At 40.8% G+C, this 23,665-nt stretch overlaps 2 protein-coding genes across 4 annotated transcripts in view; one reads left to right on the top strand and one right to left on the bottom strand.

Annotated features, from left to right (window-relative positions):
- The window catches only part of MAX (MYC associated factor X), a 95,379-nt gene that overhangs the window by 16,604 nt on the left and 55,110 nt on the right, over positions 1–23,665 (bottom strand). The gene's annotated exons all lie outside the window — the stretch shown is intronic.
- The window catches only part of FNTB (farnesyltransferase, CAAX box, beta), a 78,401-nt gene that overhangs the window by 38,753 nt on the left and 15,983 nt on the right, over positions 1–23,665 (top strand). For both annotated transcript variants that reach the window (XM_008582937.1, XM_008582936.1), the window contains exons 5-9: positions 2,287–2,433; positions 2,536–2,619; positions 6,866–6,952; positions 12,687–12,816; positions 15,575–15,707. In XM_008582937.1, the coding sequence (XP_008581159.1) occupies positions 2,287–2,433; positions 2,536–2,619; positions 6,866–6,952; positions 12,687–12,816; positions 15,575–15,707 (581 nt within the window). The remainder of the gene's footprint in view (positions 1–2,286; positions 2,434–2,535; positions 2,620–6,865; positions 6,953–12,686; positions 12,817–15,574; positions 15,708–23,665) is intronic.

The following is a 23,665-nucleotide window of genomic DNA, read 5'->3' as shown; positions in this document are numbered from 1 at the left end:
TTGCGGTCCGTTGCCAGGCACGAAAAAAGACAAAAAAAAAAAAAAAAAAAAAAAAAGAAGATAGTTTCCCACTTTGTTGGTAATTGTCATGCAAGCTGAAATGAATGCCTTGCTGATATTAAAGAAAATTGATCTACTACATCTGTTAGTCGTCTATCTAAATGAATGATTTTGTGATATTTGCTTTTTACAAAGTGTGCTACTCTGGGTGTTTGCACAATATTTCCTGCTTGTGATTTTTTATTAGTTGGTGAATTTCTGGTCTCTAAGAAATTTTTTTCTCCCCCTTTTGATAGAAATATCACTAACATTTTGGTTTTCAGAATTGCTAAGAAGTCTGCTAATGACAGCTGGTGGCTTCATGGTCAATTTGCCAGTTCCTTAAGGTGCAAGTTGGAAAGCCTCAGGATCAGAATGTTCTGTGATACGGAAGTGTCTGAGATTCAAGAAGGGCCCAACCCTTAGTTCTCTAGCACAACCCCAGAGACGGTCAGAACCTGTGGGTCAGCTGAGGAAGGTTGGCATGGAGGGATGATATCAAGGTGTCTGGAACATTTAGATCCTAGCCTCCCCCAGACTTTAGGCCACAAGGTCAGGAGTGTTGTATTCGACACTATTCTGTCTTAGGAGCTGGGGAAGGGAATGGATAACTAGGTGACTCTTTTTTTTCCCTCCTTTAAAAAAAATGTGCCGTTAAGTTTTATATCAGCTAAAACCTTTTGTTTTTGTGGTACAGGAAGCTTTTTGTATGTTTGTGCAGTCAACCTTTGTTAGGGCATGAGTTTATTAGCTGTTTGTTTCTAGAAAATGGCATAAGAATTGATGACTTGGAAAATGTGTAAGGAATAAGCTCAATTTCTCTACGGAAATTAATTGCTATTAAAAAATGTGCTGCATTTTTTCTTGCGCCCATGAAGGGGAAAAAATAAAAACGAAAAAAAAATTTTTAAATGTACTACAGAATTGTTTTCCTTCTCTGAGTATAAACTTCAATATCAGTGCTTGTGTTTCCTACAGTAAAATTTTAGGTGTAAATGGAAGTGAATGTGTATTGTTTTTAACCTGTGAAGATTTCAGGGCTTCAAAGAGCAAGTCAGCGGCATTTGCTATTGCTGGCCCTGCCCAGATAATGGAAGGTCTGAAATCAAAAGTAATCAAATATAATGTGGAAAAGCGGTAATAAACTTCAGTCTTCGTGGAGATTAACCAAACTGTGTGGTCTTTCTGGCAACAGTAGATAAAAAATAATGAGATAAAAGAGCCCAGGAAAAGAGGGCCCCCTGAGCACTAGGAAGATACAGTTTGGCAGCTTGTTCTCTTAAGTGGAGGTTTATCCTAATAGGACAGTTTTGACCCTGCTGAGTCGTGAGGGATCCTTTATACCCAGCACTTTCCTAGAGCACCCCTTTCTGTTGAACTTCAGAGGATCTTGGACAGTAGGGCCTCTCTTGATTTCACCTAAAGCAAGAATGACTTCTGGGCAGCCTGATGCCAGGCTTAGAGGCAAACCCTCCATGAACAGTTGCCCTCAGTGGGGGAACTGGAGCCCTTTGCATCAGTGTGGAAAAGTCTCCAAGAACCCACAGACTGTGATGCCTTCTTGGGATAGGAGTCAACAGTGTTCCTCTTAAGTTTGCTACACTTGAGGTGAGCATGGTAGAAGCCTATCCTCCTTTCATTCTCCTAACCGTGCAAGCAGACTTCATTAAAAGCTTGTTTCTTACTCATGGTAGGAATGGAAATCAGTAGCCCCCTGGGGCTTGGGTGGCAATGGGAAGGAGAAAGCATCTCCTTAAGTGTCCTGGTAGGCCTGGATAATGGATCTCGGCCATTGTGGTTGGTGCAGAAAGAAGCAGTTGAGTACCAAGTTCTAGGCAGAATTCAAAGGCTGGGAGGTCCCCAAAGGCAAGGACAAGGCTGGGACCAGATCCAGGGTGGCAAATTGAGCGAAATGTATGGGAATGATTTGGTCAAGAAGCACAGGACACTCTTACCCCAAGTCTATGAAAGGCTGTTTGTTTCTTCCCCGCCTTATGTTCCTTGCTTCATGACTAGGCAAATGCTTAAATACAAAAATCGGATAGCAGGACATACAAAACTGATAATAGCTAGGTAGAGAGTTAAACCCTTTGGTGGAGGAGGTTATAATCAACGTGTGGGAGGAAAGGTTTTGTTTCCTTTTTGTGGTGGGGGGGGATCATTGGGAAAGCATGGAAATCTGGTAGGAATTTGGTGTTTTAAAATTAATGCCCTCTGACTTTGTCTTCCCTTTGGCTGTGTACCTAGTGTGTGTCAGTTCCTGGAACTGTGTCAAAGCCCAGAAGGTGGCTTTGGAGGGGGCCCTGGTCAGTACCCACATCTTGCACCCACGTATGCAGCAGTCAATGCGCTGTGCATCATTGGCACCGAGGAGGCCTATGACATCATCAACAGGTACAGCCCCAGCCAGCAGTGATGGACACCCAGAAGGGCTCCCGCCTGCTGACTCTGCACTGACCATTGTCCTCTCCCACTTCTTTCCCCTTTGTTTCTCAGGGAGAAGCTTCTTCAGTATTTGTACTCACTGAAGCAGCCTGATGGCTCTTTTGTCATGCACGTTGGAGGTGAGGTGGACGTTAGGTGAGTGGGGTTTTTCTCAGGTTGCTGCATCAGTAGATTCTAGAGCCCATCTGCTGTTAGAGATGCAAAGCCTGAGGATCAATGTGGGGAAGCTGCTGCTTTGTTCATGGAATAATTGCTACCAGTTAGCTCAAAATTATCATTTTACTCAAGAAGTGTCTGATGTACCTAGCAAATAGCTTTATCACCTGGCAGGAGATTACTTTTGAGGCATATAGGGAATTCCCTGAATGAGCCATTTTCTCAAAGGCAGTGGATCATTGAAATTTTATACCATTTTCTTATTATTTAGTTTGAGAAATACATTTTTTTTATGAGGTTTCTATATCAAAACCATCTTATTGCCTATGTGTAAATGGTTTTCCTTCTACACAAGTTGATTAATATTCTGGCTTAAGTGTCTGGCTTATGCATTGGTTTAAAAGTATAGGGGAAGAAAAAATACCATGAAAGTTGTGTAGCATAAAATACATTGCAGATAAAAAAAAAAAAGGCAACTAGGCTGCAAGGGCCCTTACTAAAAGATTTTCATCTTCTATCTGTAACTTCTCTGTTCAAACCAAAAGATTAGACTAGATATATATTAGTATTTATAGGTACTAATGAAGCCAATAAAACTGTTAAGGAAAAGCAATACTGTGTTGACGCTTAAGGAAAAAGTTAAAAGATTTTTTTCCCCTCATGGTCACCAGGTTTCTTTCCTATTCTGTAGGTATCTCACCTAAATATACACGGTCTTGAAACTTAGTTTTTTGTTTGTTTGTTTGTTTTTTAAAAGATGACTGGTAAGAGGATCTTACCCCTTGACTTGGTGTTGTCAGCACCACACTCTCCCAAGTGAGCCACGGGCTGGCCCGAAACTTAGTTTTTTAAAACTTACTGGGATAAGGCAAAGCAAACAAACCATAGCAAGATCCCTTTGGTATTTTATGGCATCCCGTTTTACATGTGACTATTGTCTAACTTATTCGTTCCAGAGCCAGTTTTTTTCTATGTTCTTATTCATATCTTCTAGACAAACACTAGGAAACTTCTCCAATCAGATAGCTTTGTTCCGTGGAAGAGCACCGTAGCCATATTTCTCCCCTGTCTGTGCTCTTCTGCTGTGAAGAGAAGATGGTGCTGTGCCATTGGAGCCCATGCTTTTTGCTGACATGAAGGACTAAAGATGTGAATGCCGGATAAAACCTGGTATATGGCATCCAGTTTCCTTGCTGTGCCTGGTGTCTAGTATCCCATTGCCATCATTTTTCACCTAGTGTTTCTTTAGTGGTCCTTTGCCTGGAAGCATCAGCCAGTACTCAGGATGCTTGTTGAATGGATTTGGCCCAGAGAGGAATAGCTGTGACCAGGAACAGTTTGACAGCTGGAAGCTAGCTTGCTCCCATTCTTGGTTACACAGAGCTGATCTCTTGATGACCTTTCAGGTCTCTCACTGCTCCTAGTAGTTTCTGAGATGAACTTATTCAAGTGTTTACAACTCCAGTGAACTGCAAAAAATCATATCACAGTGAACTCATAGCAAGCACCATTTTTTTTTTCAGTTTTTAAGAAAGGAATCCTGACTTCCTAATCTGTGTTATGTTGCTTTGCATTGCTTCGCCCCACACGGATTTGTCACCCCACTTCCCCTGGGTGACGAAGATGTAAAGGATGACTCAAAGCCCATCTCTTCTGAGCAGTGAAAGGCCCCGAAGTGCTTAATTTCCTGCCAGAACCCTCAAGAGAGAGGCATTCCTTCCTTGGGAAATTAATGCCGAATTAGGGTTCTCTTCCTGCACTTATTTTTCAGACCAGGAAGTTACAGGAAGAGACATATGTGGGGTTCTAGTTTAACAGTATAGGCTGGTAACTTTCAGTGAAACAAGCCAAATGACATTCCAGTAAGGCAATTAAGTGGTCCTATCAACAACAGTTTGATTTTAGCAAACATTCCTTCCTATAGCAATTTCTCAGTATCTTTACATAACAATCAGTAACTAGTCTGTCTTTGAGCCAGCAACCTGTTGTGCCACAATCCTTATCTTGCAACAGAGACTTATAGCCTGAGGGAAATTTCCAGTCCTCCGCAAGGTCAATATTTAAAACTGCAAGACTTTGGAAAACCAGGCCCTGTGAAGTACATATGCTTTTTTGTATATTCCACAGTGTTATATAATCTGGGGCATTTTGTGGGGATAAGCAGGGGATGGGGACGCAGCATTTACAAAAGTTCAGGTGGCAGAGAATGGGTGTGCTGAAGAAACAAGTGCAGTGCTGCTGACCTATGGGGGCCTGGTGGGTGGGGGAGCAGTGAAGCTGGAGGCACAGGCTGGGAACAGACTGGAGGCTTTAAAGTCTCCTGTGCAGTCTGGAGTTGGTTCTGACGGGTTTTAAGTAGGGAGTGATGTGATCTGTATTTTTTGCAGTGAATGGATTTTAGTGTTTTAGTAAGTCTTCTGGTTTCAGGGCTGAAAAGGGGGAGACCAGACAGGAGACTGGTCTGGTTAGAAGATAATGGTTGTGTGCTGGCAGTATGGATCTGGCCTTCACATCTTGGGCACAAGGAATGACAATTAGCTTTGTATCTCATGAATATTCATAACCAATAAAATAAATAAATAAATAAGATAATGGTGACTTGGATTTGGGTGATGGCAGCGAGGATGGAGAGTAGTAGATGAGTTTGAGAGCTGTGACGACTGAATGGAGGGAGACAGGAAGAAACTACATGAAAAAGTTGTATTTTATTCCCTCCTTGTCTCAGTGTGAGATCTGGGGCTAGTGGCTTCTGGCCTCACTCTTCAGTTCTTCTATTTATGAGATGTAAACTACATTATGGGCTGCCTGCCCACCTCAGAGGTTCCATTAGGGTTCATGGGCAAAGACTTTTGAGGCTCTTTGAGAGGCTCACAACCTTAGGGAAATTAGATCAGACCTTTGAAGTTAGCTTATGATAAATGATAACATTTGGCATTGGCACATATGACTGTCACGTGCTCCTGCTGGTGTAACTAAGCCTCTGCTGTGCCTTTGGCCGGTATGACCAAGGCTGATAAAAATGCTGGTAGGATAATCACTCTCATAGCTTCTGCAGAGATTTCTTTGGAATACCTCGGTGCGTTTGGCTCTGTGTTACGTCTGGACTGAATAAGGCGGAAACTAGACCCTTCTCTTTCCTCCCTTTTATGTTCCTTAGGGGCCCTTAGAAAAAGGACTTATGAACAGAATCAGAGCAAGTAGTTTTTGTCTTCCCCATGTTGGATATTTGAAAAGACTGTAGAGGGGAAGAAAAGGCAGCCTGTGGACATGTTCCTGACAGAGGGAGAAGCTGAAATAAAATGTCCCAAGAAGAATTAGGGCTGGGAGGATGGAATGGCAAGAATGATCCCAAATCAAGTAGGATAATGTTAAAATAGATATATACATGTTCCTTCTTTTGGATCGCAACCCTCAGTGTTGCCCCCGTACCGGACCGGGGACCGGCAACGGGATCGCAAGCCTCGGTGCTGCTCCCGTGCCTCGCTCAGCCAGTGAGCGGGAGCTGGTCTGTATGTGGGATCCGAACCCTCGGACGGGAGCGCCGCCGCGCTTCCCAAGCGGCGCACCATCCAGTGCGCCACCGGGCCGGCCCCATGTTCCTTCTTTTTCATTTAAAGGTGTGTTCTGGTGAGCTGCTTGAAATCAAAGCTCTTTTCTCCCTTTAAGGAATGTATCTGAGTGGGCTTACCTATTCCTAACCCTCTCGTTTGGTCTAGGCAGCCATTAGGGTTTGATGGCCTGCTTAGGAGTTTGTCTGTTGCAGGAAAAGTATAGTTAACCTTTAATGCGTCCATGACTTAAACAGACAGAAATCCTGGGTCTGAAACAGTACTTACATCTGAATGAATGAGCGTATCAGAAGTACCTGAATGGTGCCATGGAATTATGGGAGCCACTGTAGGTCTTTGAAAGAAGAGCTAAATCTACTTTTGATATGAATTGACATGGCTGTTATTTCCTCTGATGTAGATTTGACCATGTGGAGGTAGGGAAAATAGAATATCATGTTCTTTCCCTGAAGCCATGCCGTGAGCAACTGTATCCAAATAAAATGTCACATCTCAGTTGGAGACCCGGGAGGACTGACCGTGTGCCAGGAGGGAGGACAGGAGGTGAATACAGCTTAGTAGGCAAAGCAAGCAATCCACTTAAGAAGTCCACGGAGCCTTATTTAGCTCTTCCTTGAAGCTTAACACGTTTCCCCCTCTGTTCCTGTCTTTCACAGAAGTGCATACTGTGCCACCTCAGTAGCCTCTCTGACCAACATCATCACTCCAGACCTCTTTGCGGGCACTGCTGAATGGATAGCAAGGTGAGAGAAGCCAGCATTTTTCCTGGCCTCTTAGAGAGGCAGGTGGTCAAGACTTTACTTTGGACAACTAAAGAAAATGAAAAAGGACTGTAAGGGAATATAAAATTACAAGAGATGTATTAGGGTTGTATGAGTGTACATTTTAAAAATACCTAAGATTTTTTTCTTTTTTCCAAACTTTCCTTAATGTTGCATTATAGTTTACATTGGCAAAGATCAAAAACTTTGGCAAACAGTTTTAGTGTGAATCTAAATTGATCGAACCAGTTTGGAGAGCATTTTGGCAATATCTCAGATGCCCTTGTTTATGACCCGGTAATTCCAGTCCTGTAGAAAACATCACACACATGCAGGAAAGAGACAAGCATGGGACTTGTTTATAGTAGCAAAAAGCTGGAAACGGATTCAATGGTCATAAGCATGAGATGGATACGTTAAGTGTTCGTACAGTCACACTGGAATACAGCATAGTCAAAATGAATGAACTAGAGCTAGAAGCATCAATGTGGATAAACCTCAAAAGCAATGTTGAGTTAAAAAAAAAAAAGGATGTTAAAGAAAATATACAGATCAGCACATTGGCACATTTACTTAAAATTTGAAAACATGCAAAATAATTCTGTATGGTTTATGGGAAGAATCACGTGTAGTAATAATATGAAAACATGCATAGGAAGGATAACCACCAAATTCAGGCTAGTGGTTATTTCTGGGGAGAGAGCAAAGGAAACGAGATCAGGGGAAGTTTACACAAGAGTCTTCAACTTTACCTGTATAGTTCATTCCTTTAAAATAAAGACCTGAAGTGTATATGGCTAAATCTAAGGTAGGTTGTTAGATACAAGTATGTTCTGTATATTATTTGCTAAACTTTCCTGGATAATTCAGATGTTTCATAACCAAGCTGTATTGTTTTATTTGGTTTTTACATTTTTATTTTTTATCAAAGTACTACTTATTACTGTGTAAATATAATTGAAGTGAAACCAGATGATATACTATGATCATATTTAATTTTTTGTATAACTGTCATTTTCCTGGAGTTAATGTGTATATCATGAATTTATTCCCAAGTTCTCTGCCAGAGCTATACAATGAATTACCGTCAATACAATCGAACACTTCAGATGATCTGTTTATTCTTTTTGTGTGTGTGAGTGTTTTGAGTCATCCTCCTGGAGCCCTGTGTCCCCTTGCTTCAGTCTGGACAGATTGCTCTCAGCTTGCTGCATGGCAGGCATCCAGAAGCTTCCTTTCAGCATGAAATTCACTTCACTTCTCTTTGTTGAGCCTCCGTCCTTTTTCATGGTTTACTTACTAATGTTAATGAAGGACATACCCCAATATATCCCAAAAAGGGTACCTGGGAGATACATTTTTAAGATCTTGCATATGTCTTTATTCTGATCTCACACCTGATTGATAATTTATTTGATTAGCGATTTCTAAGTTGGAAATAGTGTAAACTGTATTCCTTTTGGAGTTTGTAAGAATTGTTCCATTATCTGCTAGCTTCCAGTGTCATCATTAGTAAGGCTCATAATAATAATAATAACCAACATTTATTGAGGACTATGTGATGCTCAGTAGTAAAGTAGTATAATTTAGAAGGTGAGAGTAGGCAATGCCTGGGTTTGGTGCTTTTTTATATTTTCTGTTTCTTAGCTGAGATTTCTCATCTTTTTATTCATTATGAGTAAATTTTTCTTTACTTCGCTGTGGTAAATATGTAATTATAATATCTGCTTTAAAATCCTTGTCTGGTAATTAATTTCAGCATCTGTGTATCTCTGACTTGTTGAATGTTGAGTAATTTTTGGATTGTATCCTGGACATTGTGATATTATGTTGTAGAGACTGAATTTTGTTAGAATTGTGTTACTTTGTTCTAAAGGGTGTTGATGTTTTTTTTTTTTTTTTTAGCAGGCAACTTGGTCAGACACACGCTGCAAACTGTTGCACCTGCAGTGGGCAGCAGCTCAGACCTCAGATCAGCTCCTGGTTAGAAACTGCTTCCAGTTTGTCCAATACAGGGCTCAGTTTTTAAAGTGTGGTGTTGATAACAACCAATTCAAGGGTTCAGAACCCTGTACTAGCCTGTCGCTAAAAGAAAACAAACAAAAATAAGTGTACAGTTTGCTCAGTGCGGCTGTAATTCAGGGGTCAGGTGGAAACTTGAACTGAATTTAAATGCAGAATTTGGGGTTTTCCTTCTCTGAGTCTCCTCTTTTTTAATTCTGCCTCATTTTCAGGCAGCCTGTTTCTTCCTGCCAGAAAGACGGTTGGCTTTCTATTAGCGTTTTAGCTGCCCTCCCCTGACCCCTGACCTGCTTTCACCAGGGGCTACTGTAGCCATCCTCAGGGCAAACCAGAAGAAAACAAATTAAAAAAGGCTGGGGGGGCGGCAGGGACAGACTAACTCCCTGCTGTTGTCTGTTCCAAGTTTCCAATCCCCACCCAAATCTCCTTGCCTTTTTTCAGTCAGCAAGCCCTCAGGAAGCTGTTTTTTGTATTTTGTGCAGAGTGGATGGCTGTTGTTTGCAGGATTGATTTGTTAGGCACTTGCTGGACATGAACTCTGACAGCCTGGGTTTGAATCCGTTTTGACACTTATTATTAGCTTTATGCCTTGGACAAGTTGTTTACCTTCTCCGTGTCATAGTTTCCTCATATGTCAAATGGTGGGTTGTTGAATTTTATAATAAGCTGAAATACAAAGAAATCAAGTGGATTCCACTAGCTGTACTGCCTGCCAATGCCATGTGATTCCCAGTCCTCTGTATGTTTTTGTTTTGCTTTTCTCTCTTTTCCTCCATCCCCACCTGATCCTTCTCTAGAGGCTTTTGGAACCTTTATTCTTACTGTTTGGAAACTTCATGATGATGACCCTTGATGTGGATCATTTTTCATTCATTGTGCTGGGCACTCAGCAGGCCTCTTTGACTTGGAAGTGCATATGCTTTAGCACCAAGAAACTTTATTATAGCATTTCTTTGATATTTTTTCCTCCTTCACTTTCTGTGTTTGCTCTTTTTTATAACATTCTGTTAGTAGGGTTGATCTTCTAAGTTTTCAAAAAAATTTTTTTGCCTGTTTTCCATCTCTTAATCTTTTCTCCTTTTGCTTTTGGAGGGATTCCCTTACCATTTATCTTCTAATACTTCTGTTGAGTTTTTACTTCTGTAATCCTATTTTTAATTTTCCAGAGCTCAAAAGAAGCTCATCCCCTTCTTTTTTTATATGCTCTCCTATTCTTGTTTTAGGGCTACTTTATCCTTGAAATATTCTTACTTAATATAGTGATTTGTCTGGGCTAAGATCCAGCCATCCTTTGGGGCATTCTCATATATAAATTTCTATAGGGTTTTTTGCTTGGGCTTATCAGTTTCCCTAGTGAGGAATCTTCCAGATTCCTGGTTGGGGTATGAAGCTGACAACCAACTATGTGAAATACTAGTAGGGAAAGGGGTTGGGGGTGTTTGTGTTCAGATTGCAGACTCTGACCTCATGCCCCTGGTCAGTGTGGTGCTTTACCCTGCTCTCAGCTGTGCTGGATATCCTGGAATTCACAGCCTCCAGACTAACCCCCTGAAACCTCCAGTCTTCTGCTGGGTTTGGGGAGAGGACCTGAAGGTCTGACTGATTCTTATGTAAGTTAGCAACCAATGAACTTGGTTCAAACGCATCCCACTTTTAGAGGTACCTTGTGTCTCTGATCCATGAGACTTTCATTGGAGCAAATCACCTGGATTTTTATTGCCTCCTCCTGTCCCGCTTCCCTGCACCAGGCTGGGGAAGGTTTCTCTTATCTTTCCTCTTTTCTAACTTTTAAAATTTTGTTGTCTTCTGTCTGTGTTCATATCCTCTCCTGTTCTTTTTACCCTTGTGGATTTATCACTTTTTAAATTCCTTTACTTTCATTTTACTGGGCTCTTGTGTTCAGTCCATTCTGTTTTAACTAGGAGATAGAAGACACTCCCAAAGAATTTACTAAATGAAAAAAAACAAAGTGCAGAACAGTGTGTATCATATGCTGCCATCTATGTAAGAACAAATGGAGGGCAAGTGGAACATATATATGTATATCGTGTGTGTGTGTGTGTAAGAGAAAGAGACTGGGACACAGATACTGACAGTAGTCACTGCTAGCAAGAGGGACTAGGAGGACAGGGTGGGCAGGAAATTTTCTTTTCATTATTTATTCTTTTAAACTTTTAAAAGTTTGAACTTTTAAAATGAGCATTACCATTTCAGTTAAAAAAAAAAAGACTAGGTAAGAAGAAGAGGAATTTTAAGAAGTCCCTTGTGTATTATTTACTCAGCAGACCTTTCAAACTTGAACTTTTCCTGTACTCCAAGTAGCCAAATATACTGAAGTGCATGGAAAGGATGCTCTGGGGGATGCATGTCTGGGTGGTGGTGGAGGATGGGGGGACAGAGGATGCTGAAGAATCTGTAGAGGGAACAGTAGCTAATTTTTGACTCTGCACTCTGTACTGCTAATCTCCCTGGGCCTGGGTCCTCTCTATAAAAGGCCTGCGAGTTCCCAAGGTGCCAGGTCTCTAGGGAGATTGTACCTGGAAGACAGGAAGGTCTCACAGTTTCCTTTCTCTCCTACCTGAAAGATTAAGTGCCCATTCACATGTGCAACTGTACTACAGCGGGATTGTGAGGCAGACACACCCGTAGGGAGTGTGACTCTATGTAAACTCTTAGAAATAGTTGAAAGTAAAATTCTACATTGTTATATGAAAATATACTTAAAGAAAAAATTTTTTTATTTCACAGATAAAACATGTTTATTACAGACAAGCAAAAAGAAGAAAATTGAAATCACTTATAATCTACCACCAAAGGATATCCATTATTTTGGTCTATACCTTTCTAGAATTCTGGAAAAAAAATCATATAGTACATTGTGATTTTATAACTACTTGCATATAATATTTTTGCATCACCCTTAAGTATATACTATAGCACCATTTTAAATGACTGTCTTGTATTCTGTTGTACAGGTGTACCATAATTTATATAACCAGTCCTCTACTGTTGAACTTCTAAATTGTTTTTAACATTTTGCTGTTATAAATGGAAATACAGTAAACATTCTTATAGTCTGAACTTTGGATACATTCTTACTTATTTTGTAGGATTAATGCCTAGAAATGGGCCTATATTGCTGGGCCAAAGGTTAAGCATGTTTTTATGACTCAAAAATACACTCTTAATATATTGTCTAACCACAAATAATAATAATTGTAACAATAATAAGCGGATAATTTGAATATATAGGAAATTATAATTTTAAAAAATAAAGCTTATTTTTGAATAGTATAAAGGTATATATGTTCATTATAGAAACTTTTTGAAAATAGAGAAAAATAAAAAGGAAAAATTTTACCAATAGACGTCTACTCAGAGATCACTAGAATCGGCAATTATTTTTCAATTTTATTTTCAGCTGATGGTTATCATACTATACATGTTGTTTTACATCTTTTTCTCTAAAGAGTAATAATTTGAGGTACTATGTTTCTTACATAAGTAGATTGTTTCTAAGTTTTTGGATTTTTGTTTGTTTCAAGAAAAGGCATCTCCAAAAGTTAATTAGCTGGCATCTTTTCATTTGGTTGATGGCTTATGCCTTAATCTTAGTGAACACTTTCTCTGCCACCTAGGATGGTCCTGCACTGTGCACATCCACTGACCCCTCAACTTGCTTTTCTCTTCCTAGGTGTCAGAACTGGGAAGGTGGCATTGGCGGGGTGCCAGGGATGGAAGCCCACGGTGGCTATACTTTTTGTGGCCTGGCTGCGCTGGTCATCCTCAAGAAGGAATGTTCCTTGAACTTGAAGAGCTTATTAGTAAGTGTCTGTTGAGGCATCTTCTTTTCAGGCCCAGGACCCTCGTGATGGGGCAGTATCCAGACACCCAGGCTTCAGGGAGGGCTGGGCTGTGGGAAGGTCTAAGAGAGTTCCAGCCTTGAGCTCATAAAACAACAGGTCCTGGGATGAAGCTTTTGATGTGGTTGTTGAAGCTCTCAGCACTGTTCCAGACAGTGGATGGAGTAAACACTGCTCTCAGTCTGTCTCTGCCTTCCTGCTTAGCACTTTCTGCATGGAGTGGTAGGCCAGCTTTCGATGTCTCCCAGACATCTGCTGTGAGCCAGAGTACCCTCCTCATACTTCATTCTCTTAGAATTAGAGGTTCTCATGTGTCTTAGAAAGAATCTCCTGAGAGGAAGTTATAAGAGCTTTGAAGCATTTTGAACCCAAGCTTTTATTACCTGCCACACTATGTGATCATTTAGTACCCACATTTAAGTGAGTTCTCTAGGTAGAGCTGGGTAATTGCATTGAGAAGGCAACCCAAGCATTTATGACTGGACCCCAAGCTCCTGGTCAGTAATCCGAATGATCTCAGAAAACAGTCAGCTTCAGGGAGTCACTAGGTTATAGTTAAATGATCAGGTGGACCCAGTGTACAAACATACACCATCACAGCTATCGAGGATAAGGCACCTCCTCAGTATGACCTCAAAGCAAACCAGCTGCAACTGACATTCACCTCTTCTCCCTGAGTTCAGATGCCAGTTCTGCTTCCACCAGAGGGCCCATTGTGAGCTTCGAAGTAAGCTCTGCTATACTCCGTAGAGATATAACCAGTGCCCTGTTGCCCTCACCCTCAGGAAGGTTCATGTTGAAATGGCCAACTTCGTCCACTGGACTTATCAGAGTTTATCAGATGTTTTCAAATCTGATCACCAACAAGGGATGAAACATAGAAGTCCCATCTCCCAGGCAGAAATAAGGAATATAATTAGTGAATGCCTAGGTCATAATGACAGTATTTTAGATTTGAACTCTTCGTCTACTACTTTCTTGACATGGGACCTTGGACAAATTGTCGAATCTGTTTCAGCTTTTTTTCCCTTCTATAAGGTAGGGACAACAATCCTTATTCTTTGAAGGTTATAGGAGAGAACATAAATAGCCTGGCACATAGTAGGTGCTCAAAAAATGTTACTCTCCCTCTTACCCAAATTACTCCCTTCTTTCCATTTGCTTCAGGAGAACTAGGACACGTATCTGAAGGATTTTATGAATTTATATATCCAAGGGAAAGAGCAAACCCATGGGCTTAGGCACTGAAAAAAATAAATTAATATGGCTTAAAAACACTTAAGCTGTGGGGTAAGTAAAAATGATCAGTGGACTCCCCACTGTAGTGCCTGCTTTCTCTTTTCTTGAGTAACACTTAGCCCACTTTTATTAAATCGCATCATACCTAAAGCACTGGTTCATTTAAGACCAGCTGAAGATATGCAGGTTGATGATCCTTTATGCAAAATGCTTGGGACCAGAAGTATTTCAGATTTGGGATTCTTTTTCTTTTTTGGATTTTGGAATATTTGCAAGATACTTAACTGGTTTGAGCATCCTAATCCGAAAATCCAAAATCTGAAATGCCCCAGTGAGCATTTCCTTGAGCATCATGTCAGTGCTCAAACAGTTTCAGATTTTGGATTTTCAAATTAGGAATGCTCAACCAGTGTTAGTACCTGAAACTGCAGTGCAGTATTTTATGTCTTTCTTTTCAGAATTTGGGATTGTGACTGAATAGATGAGTGTTGCCTTGAACAGGGCTATAATCTAAACCCTACAATTGTTAAGGGTTCCTAGTGGCTACTTTCAGGAACTCAGCCTGGTAAGACTATGTGCAGGGCCCCTCTCAGTTCAGTAAGGCAGCTCTGTAAAGCTATGCCCAGTGGCTGGCACTGCTCTGGAGGGCTGCGGAAGGAAGTGGAAATGACATATCTGCTCAGCCAGTTGGTTCTGCTCATTCCTAGAGGCCAAACCCATGACTATCCTGATCTTTGTAGTAGAGTGTGTTTAGAAAATTTGGAGATAAGTGAGGAATGGTGGTATCATGTGTGACCACTGAGTGACATCAAGAGCCATTTTACAGCTTCAAAGTAAAAGATTTACTTATATCAGCCAGCCAGGTTCCCCTGGAGAGGCAGGGAGGCAACACCGGCAGAGTCATCATTTGGTAACCAGGACAGTGGCTTCTGCTTCCAGTCCTGCTCCAGACTTGCTAAGAGACCTTAAGTAAATTTCCTCAGGTGACAAGTAAAAGTCAGGGACAGTTTGAGATTATCTGATAAGATGCAGACCAAAACTCCACTTATCTGCCTCCAGTAAACTTCCCTGAGCAGGGAAGTGATGAGAAATGAGCCACTGGTTGTCTTGCCTTAAATTTCCTGTGTAAGCCATGTTTATTGAGAGACTTTTGTAGGTCTCCTTACGAACCAGCCTGGCCTCTTTATTCTCTCGGCATCAGCACTGATTTGGAACCCAGGGAAAGGTGGTTGTCTGTGTGGCTCTGAGCAGAGGTCCGTGCTGGTTGCCTCGGAAGGGTCAACCTAAGTGCTGCACTCTATGTCTGTGGCAGGGAGAGGGGGGTTGGTGGCGAGAAAACCAACGTGCCAAAATCTGAGTGCCAGGAAACCAAGAGACGGGAAGCCCTCCTCCCCACACGTTGATGTCTGGAGATCCTGTCTTGCTGGATTTTGTGTCTCTTTTATCCTCCAACTGCCTTTTCCATTTGTCTCATTCTCAGCAATGGGTGACAAGCCGGCAGATGCGATTTGAAGGCGGATTTCAGGGCCGCTGCAACAAGCTGGTGGACGGCTGCTACTCCTTCTGGCAGGCGGGGCTCCTCCCCCTGCTCCACCGCGCACTGCACGCACAAGGTGAGCTCACCCAGGGAGCAGTTGGCAGGGGCTAGATGATTTCCCTTGGTGACTAACCAAGTCAGGAAGCCAGAGTGCTTTTGTAGGAGGGTTGAAGTAAGCTCTGTCTATCCCAGATTTTGAGTGCCCTGTGTGGAATCTCCTGCCTTGGTGCATGCGTATGCACAATAGCATTTAATCGAGGGGTCATTCACCACTGCTTCAAGCTGGCTGTGGCAGAATGAGCTCCCTTTTAAGCTGCTAGTGGGAGGAGACCAGTGCTACTGCTGTGTTATCTGGAGGGAGCAGCCCACTCCTGTCCTGGGCCCCAGGGTGACTGCCACCTCAGCTGGGCGTGAAGCCACAGTTTCCAATACAGAGCTCTATATTGGTCATGTCAGAGCTGAGAACCCGTGCTGTGCGGTGACAGGAAAGACAATTGCGTGAAGGGGCAAAGAACCAGCACCCAGGGAGAAAAGACCTACCATGTCTGGCTGGCTGCGTAGTTGCCACCACTAGAAATGTTTTATTTTAAATTCATGGGACAATCTTTTATTTTTTTATTTTTTATTTTTTTGGCAGCTGGCCTGTTTGGGAACCCGAATCATTGAATAATCTTAAATGTGAGTTTGTTCCGCCTGCACCATTGGAGTGGAGACACCCATGTTTCTGTGGGTCTCTCAGTAGTTAGATAGCAAGCCAAAACTTTGGGAACATTCTCTCCTTATCTCTTGAAACCTCATGCTGCCTGCTGCCTCCTTCTGAATCATCTCTGTCATTTACTTAATGTGAGAACAGGGTGTCTCTGAGTAAACTGGTGGGAGAGGGGAGGTCATGGTGCCCTGCTGGCTGCTGATCTGTTCTTGGAGTGCGATCCCTTGGCATAGAGGAAGGCTTTTCTTTGTTCTTAGTTGGATAATTAATTGCTCAGATGTAAAAGATGAGATTCTTTTCTCCTGCACTTCCCCACACTTTTTCTTCTTCTTGTTTGGCTGTCCTTTTTTTGTTGTTTATTTATTTATTTTTTTGGTGGCTGGCTAGTATGGGGATCTGAATCTGTGACCTTGGTGTTACCAGCACCATGCTGTCCCACATGAGCTAGCCAGCCTGGCTGTCCTTTCTGACCTTCATTCTTTAGTTTCTTAATTTCAAGTTGTTGAGTTGTAACCATCTTTGATACTGAATTAAAATAAAGAGTCTCTGTCCTTTCTTCCCAGACTGGGTCTGCTGGATTTTAGGTCTCAGGTTATTAAGGCATGTAAGTCCCCCTGACTCTGAAACCTGCACAGTTTCTGGTGTGACCACTAGTAGAGAAGTCAGGAATTGCCCAAGAGTCCAGCGTTTCCAAAATAGAAATAACTTGGGATTTTAGTGCACTCTTTGTTTGGAACTGGCGAGGTCAAGCACCTGGTAAAATGGTCAGTCTTTTACAAACCTATTCCTGGCAGGGTCAAGATGTAGTAATTCTGCAATGCCAAGGAAATCTGTAGAGAGCTCTGACAGGAGCTCTACCTGCTGAGTCTTCCAGGGGGTGTGCTGGTCGACATTGTTTATTGTAGTGCAAGTTCTGGAGGACTTAGTCACATTCTAAGCTTTGCCTGTGCAAAAGGTTGCCTGTGAATCTTGGTGCTTCCAGCTTTTTTCATTGGCTGGCAGAAGGCCCATGTTGGGCCTGAAGCTAACTGCCTTCTCAGAAACAGTGAGTTTCCTGGACTTGGAACAAACAGAGGTCTGGTAAGAAGTGAAGCGATTTGAGTGGTGTGCAAAATACTGACCTTGGGAGTCAAAAGGAGATGCAGTATAGAAAGATATTCACAATATATTGTGATCATAGGTAGGTTTCAAAGCTGTATGTGTGTAATCCTATTTTAGTGAAGAGTTGACTCCAAAAAATTAATAGAAAGTATCTGAGATGTGAAATTACAGGTGGTGTTTGTTTTCTTTCTCATTCGTATTTTCTAATTTTTCTACAGTTGATTTGTATTTCTTGCATAAAGAAAAACAACAAAAGTTATTTTACAAATGAAAGGAAATTCCACAAACACAATAAGTAGCAAGGTGGGAAAAATATTTGTGACAAATGATGAAGGGCTAATTTCTTTGAGAAAAGTCATAGAATTCATTAAGAAATGAACAACCCAAGTGAAAAATAGGCAAAGGATCTGAACAGACGGGTCCCAGAAAAAGAACTACTATTATTATTAGTTTTTCTACCAGCTGTTACTATTATTAGCTGAGACTTCCCAAGCACTCATTGTATGCCAGGGACTGTACTGAATATTTCGCGTATATTTTCTCATTTGATCCTCAGAACAACCCTGTGAAATAGGTACCATTGTTATCCCCATCTAACAGATGAGGAATCACAGTACAATGAAGTTATGTGACTTGCTTTATAATACCTGATTGGCACCTACAATGGTTAGTATGTGGTTGTGTGAATTCAGACTAGCTGGCATCAGAGCTCTGCTTATAACCACTACAGACGACCATTAATTGAATGAGAAGTTGTTCAGCTCACTTGTAGTTAAAGTAATGCAAATAAAAACAGTGACACTATTTGTTTTTATCATCAGATTGGCAGAGATTAAAAAACTTGATACCCCATGTTGGAGAGAGTGTGAGAAAACAGGCACTTTTGAACTGTTAGTGAGGATGTAAATAGGTGTATCATTTTCTAGAGGGCAGTTTGGAGACATCTGTTTAAATTACAAGGGCACTTAGCTTTTGAACCCAGCAAGTGCACTGTGAGGAATTTACCTGCAGACACGTTAGCAGAGGGTGTATATCTAAGTGAACTTTTAATAGCCAACAATCTAAATGCCCTTTTAAAGGTTAAATAAATTATGATCTCTCCAAACAGTAGCTGCGTGCAATGGGCTGATATGGAAAGCTCTGCAGGATACAACATAAAGTATAAAAGGCTAGGCCTAGAACAGTCTGCGAGCATACAGCTTTGCCTGGAAGCACACAGAAAACCCTTTTAACAAGGGATACCTTTGAGAGAAGGGTAAGAGACAGAGAGGGTAGGACTTTTAGAATTTGGTATCCTTTGCACTGTACTGTGCCTTTTTTTTTTTTTTTTAACTGTTTAAAATTTGTTTTTTGGGCAGCTGGCCAGTATAGGGATCCGAACCCTTGACTTTGGTGTTACAACACTGTGCCTAACCAGCTGACCAACTGAGCTAACTGGCCAGCACTTTGTTATTTTTTACTGTGTGCGTTACTACTTTTATTTTGGTAAACGAACAAATACATTTTCAAAAGGCATTGATCATATTGCTAACTAAAAAGAAAAAAAAAGGCTTACTCAGTGCAGCACGGGAGTCTACCCTGACTCGGCGAGTGACCTTCAGTAGCTCTGTGCTGATGACTGCTGTCTACGTGTAGAAGATGGTGTATGAGTAGAAGAATGAATTATTATTAATAGCTTAAAAATATCAAATGCCAACTAAATCAGTGAGTTATTTTGTTTTTGTGGAGCAATAAGCAGCAGGCCTATGAGCTGTTGTTTGGGTTGATAGTTACTGGCTACTTGTGTGTGCTTTGAGACATACCATAGGCCTTTTCTTGTCCACCTGTGAAATTGAGCTTCATGTGGCTGCACCTGTCAGTTATGATTTGGAAAGACTTTTGATTTCTTAGATAAAAGGGACTTTGAAATGTAAAATGATGTTATAATGGGGATCTGTAATTGAAGGAAGAGGTAGAAAGGATTGAAAAGGCTGATTCCAGTGCACAGGTATCAGCCTACAATCACTTCTGCCTTCATCTTACTCTGATTATGGTGCTGGTGTCCAAATTCAGGATCTCTGGAAGCTTCTTGTAGAGTTTATGAACTTGAAGCTTTTAAACTTCGATGATGTAGGAGGTAACTGAAATAGTCTGGAAACCTTTTTAATAATAAACATGGCATTTTCTTTTCAGATTCCAATTTTAGCCATAGGTTATCATTTACCTTATAATAGTCTTTTATTTGTTACAGGATATGAAGTAAAGGTAGATTTCATATAGATGTTTAATGCAATTATCCTAAAGTTTAATAAATATGCTTTTTAAAGTAAAAGCTTTACTGAGATATAACTAACATACAACTTACCCATTTAAACTATATAATTCCTTGGATCCCCTTACTGGCCAGCCACCCCACAAAATAAATAAAGTGTGCAATTCAGTGGTTTTTAGTATATTCATAGAGTTGTGCAGCCATCACCACCATCAATTTTAAAACATTTTTATCACCCTCCCCCAAAAAAACCCCATACCCATTAAATATACTTTTTTAAAGAAGAAATCACAAAGGATAGATCAACAATATGATTACAACATAAGTGTAAACCATACACACACACACACACACACACACACACGTGTATATTCCACATAATTGAAACAGAAGAGCAAAAATGGGAAAATAGGTGTAGCATATGATACAGACAAAGGATAAATATAATAAAAAGCTAGATTAGTAAAATTGACTATTGGATCTCAGAAGATAAAGGGCAATTAGATACCCTCAAAAGGAAATACAACTAGTAAACAAAAGTTATGGGAAAATTTCACCTAATTATTAATCAGAGATATGAATATCAAAGTAAATGATCAGGTGCTATTTCTTTTTACCATTTTAATTGCTGAGAACTTTTTAAAAGTGACCAATGCTGGAGGTAGTACAGTAAAATTTTAAATTTTGCTGGCAGCTACATAAATTCTTAAAGCAGTTTATCAGTATGTATTAAAAGCTTTAAAAATGTTTATTCTCCTTAACTGAATAATTCCACTGTGGTCAATCTAGTTGAAGAAAATAATCCTAAGCACAGAGAATATTCACAAAGATGTTTAGTGCAGAATTTCTTACGATTACAAGGAACTGGAAACAGCCCTGGAAAGAAGTAAAAGAAGGTAGGGTTAAGTCCCATCATACGTGCATGTGTTACTTCTACAAAGTCAACTGTGCTCACAGGTGGGGGAAAGGAGAGAGAGGAAAGGAATTAAAATATTGTGAGTGTCTTAATAAGCATGTATCCTGGAGCAAGCATGAGATGGGAGACCAGATGTGTCCCTCCTTCAGTTGGGCTCAGTGCATCTTGTAGTGTGAGTGTCTCACTGGACTGAGTGTGACTTCAGCTTTGAAGGCAAGTTGCTTTTGTCCATGGCCTCCCAATGTCAGCCAGCACCCTCTGCTAGTGCCCACACCCTCCCCCATCTCTTTCTCTGTGTCTCCTTTTTAATAAATTTAAAAATTATTTTCTGTTTGAAATACTCCCCAGTTAAATATTTTGGTTACATATTCCACTTATATGCTGTATATACAATGAACTTTTATAATTTTTACCATAGAAGTTTATATACTCATATATATGAGATTTTTGCCCAGTTCCTTTTATGACTCAGTTTCCTTGTATGTCCACTTAATGAAATACTGTATGGCTGTTCAGAATGATGGTTATGAAGGGGATCCTAGGCAGGAGCCAAGAGAAGCACTCCCCTCCTGGAAGCCACCACGCAGGTGGCCTGTCAGACACTCAACTGCTTTGACACAGGAGAGTCATCAATGGAGACCATAAAAAGAAGACGATGTCTCTCCTCAAAGCCCACTCCAGAGTAATAGAAGCAACTGCTCTACCAGATGACCACACATCAACTTAGAGATGCTAGAAATACAAAAATCCAAGAAAATATGACACTATCAAAAGAATACAGTAATTCTCAAATACCAGGCCCTACAGAGCAGAAAACGCTTGAAATGACTGAAAAGGAATTCCGAGCAACAATCTTAAGGAAACTCAATGAGATATAAGAAGAATCAGTTGCACAACATAATGAAGTGAAAAAAAAAAACAAAAACTAGGATATGAAGGAGGACATTTACAAAGAGATTAATACTTTAGAAAAGAATGTAGCAGAACTCACAGAACTGAAAGATTCACTCAGCAAAATAAAAAACACAACCAAGAGCTTAAGCAGCAGGCTAGAATGGGCAGAAGAAAGAATTTCTTTTTTTTTCTTTTCTTTTTATTAAAGATGACCAGTAAGGGGATCTTAGCCCTTGACTTGGTGTTGTCAGCACCATGCTCTCCCAAGTGAGCCATGGGCCAGCCCTAGAAGAAAGAATTTCTGATCTCAAACATAGTCTTTTTGAAATAACCCAGGTGGACAAAAAAAGGAAAAAAGAATTTTAAAAAGTGAAGAAAATCTGGGCCGGCCCGGTGGCGCACTGGATAAGTGTGCCGCTTGGGAAGCGCGGCGGCGCTCCTGCCTGAGGGTTCGGATCCCACATACAGACCGGTTCCCGCTCACTGGCTGGGCGAGGCGCGGGAGCGACACCAAGGGTTGCAATTCCGTTGCCAGTCCCTGGTCCGGTGCGGGGGCAACACTGAGGGTTGCGATCCGTTGCCGGACACGGAAAAAGACAAAAAAAAAAAAAAACAAACCCAAAAAAAAAAAAAAAAAAAAAAAAAAAAAAAAAAAAAAAAAAGTGAAGAAAATCTAAGAGAACTAGCAAACAACATTAAGTACACAAACATTGCAATCATGGGTGTTCCAGAAAGGGAGGAGAAAAAAGGTATGGGAAACCTATTTAATGGAAAACTTCCCAGCTGTAGAGAGAGACATGGACCTTTCGGTCCAGGAGGCTCAAAGATCCCCAAAAGATTCAACCCCAAAAGATCCTCTCCAAGACACATTATTGTCTAACTGGCAAAGCTCAAAGACAAAGAATCTTAAAAGAAGCAAGAGAAAAGCATCAAGTCACCTAAAAGGGAGCCCCCATCAGACTAACAGCAGACTTTTCAACAGAAACTCTACAGGCCAGAAGAAAATGGGATGATATATTCAAAATTCTAAAAGAAAAAAGCTGCCAGCCAAAAATACTATACCCAGCAAAGCTGTACTTCAGAAATGAGGGAAAAATAGTGTATTTTCCAGACAAACAAAAACTTGGAATTCACCACCACACAACCAGCCCTTACAAGGAATCTTCAAGGAAGTCCTGCATCTGGAATCTGAAAAACGAAAATTGCTACCTTGGATACACAAGAAAGGACAAAACCTACTGGTAGAAAAAAATGCGAATGAGAAAGAGAAAGAAACTAAATCTTACCATCACAAAAAACCATAACGATAATGTAATAATGCCCCTACTTTATTTCCGGTTTTAGTAATTTTGGTTTTTTCTCTTTTTTTTCTTAGTCAATCTAGGTAAAGTTTTGCAAATTTTGTTGATCTTTTTAAAGAATCAACTTTCGGTTTTGTTGATTTCTCTCTCTCTTTTATTTAATTCCCCATTTCACGTATTTCTGTTGTAATCTTTGTTATTTCCTACTTATATTTGCTTTTGGTTTAGTTTGCTCTTATTTTTCTATTAAGGTAGAAGTTTACATTACTGATTTGAGACTTTTCTTATTTTTAACAGAGGTGTTTACAAGTGTAAATTTTCCTCTAAGCACTGCATGAGCCCTGCATCCTATAAATTTTGATATGTTATGGGCTGGCCCGGCGGCGCACTCGGTAGAGTGCGGTGCTTGGGAGTGCGGCGGCGCTCCCGCCGAGGGTTCGGATCCCATATAGAGACCGGTCCACTCACTGGTTGAGCGCAGTGCAGGCGCGACACCGAGGGTTGCGATCCTGTTGCCGGTCATGAAAAAAGACAAAAAGGAAAAAAATAAATAAATAAATAAATTTTGATATGTTGTGCTTTGATTTTTATCTCAAAGTACTCTCTAATTTCCCTGTGAATTTTCTTTTTATCCATTGCTTATTTGGGAGAATGTTGTTTAATTTCCACACATTTGTGAATTTTCTAAATTTCCTTCTGTTATTGTGGTCAGAGAACATATTTTCTATGATCTTAGTCTTTTTAAATGTACGAAGACTTGGGCCGGCCCGGTGGCGCACTGCTATAGTGCGCCGCTTGGGAAGCGTGGCGGCGCTCCCGCCGAGGGTTCGGATCCCACATACAGACCGGTTCCCGCTCACTG

This window comes from Galeopterus variegatus, unplaced genomic scaffold, assembly GCF_000696425.1.
Source record: "Galeopterus variegatus unplaced genomic scaffold, G_variegatus-3.0.2 Scaffold2770, whole genome shotgun sequence".
Lineage (NCBI taxonomy): Eukaryota > Metazoa > Chordata > Mammalia > Dermoptera > Cynocephalidae > Galeopterus > Galeopterus variegatus.
This window is presented reverse-complemented; position numbering and strand designations above follow the sequence as displayed.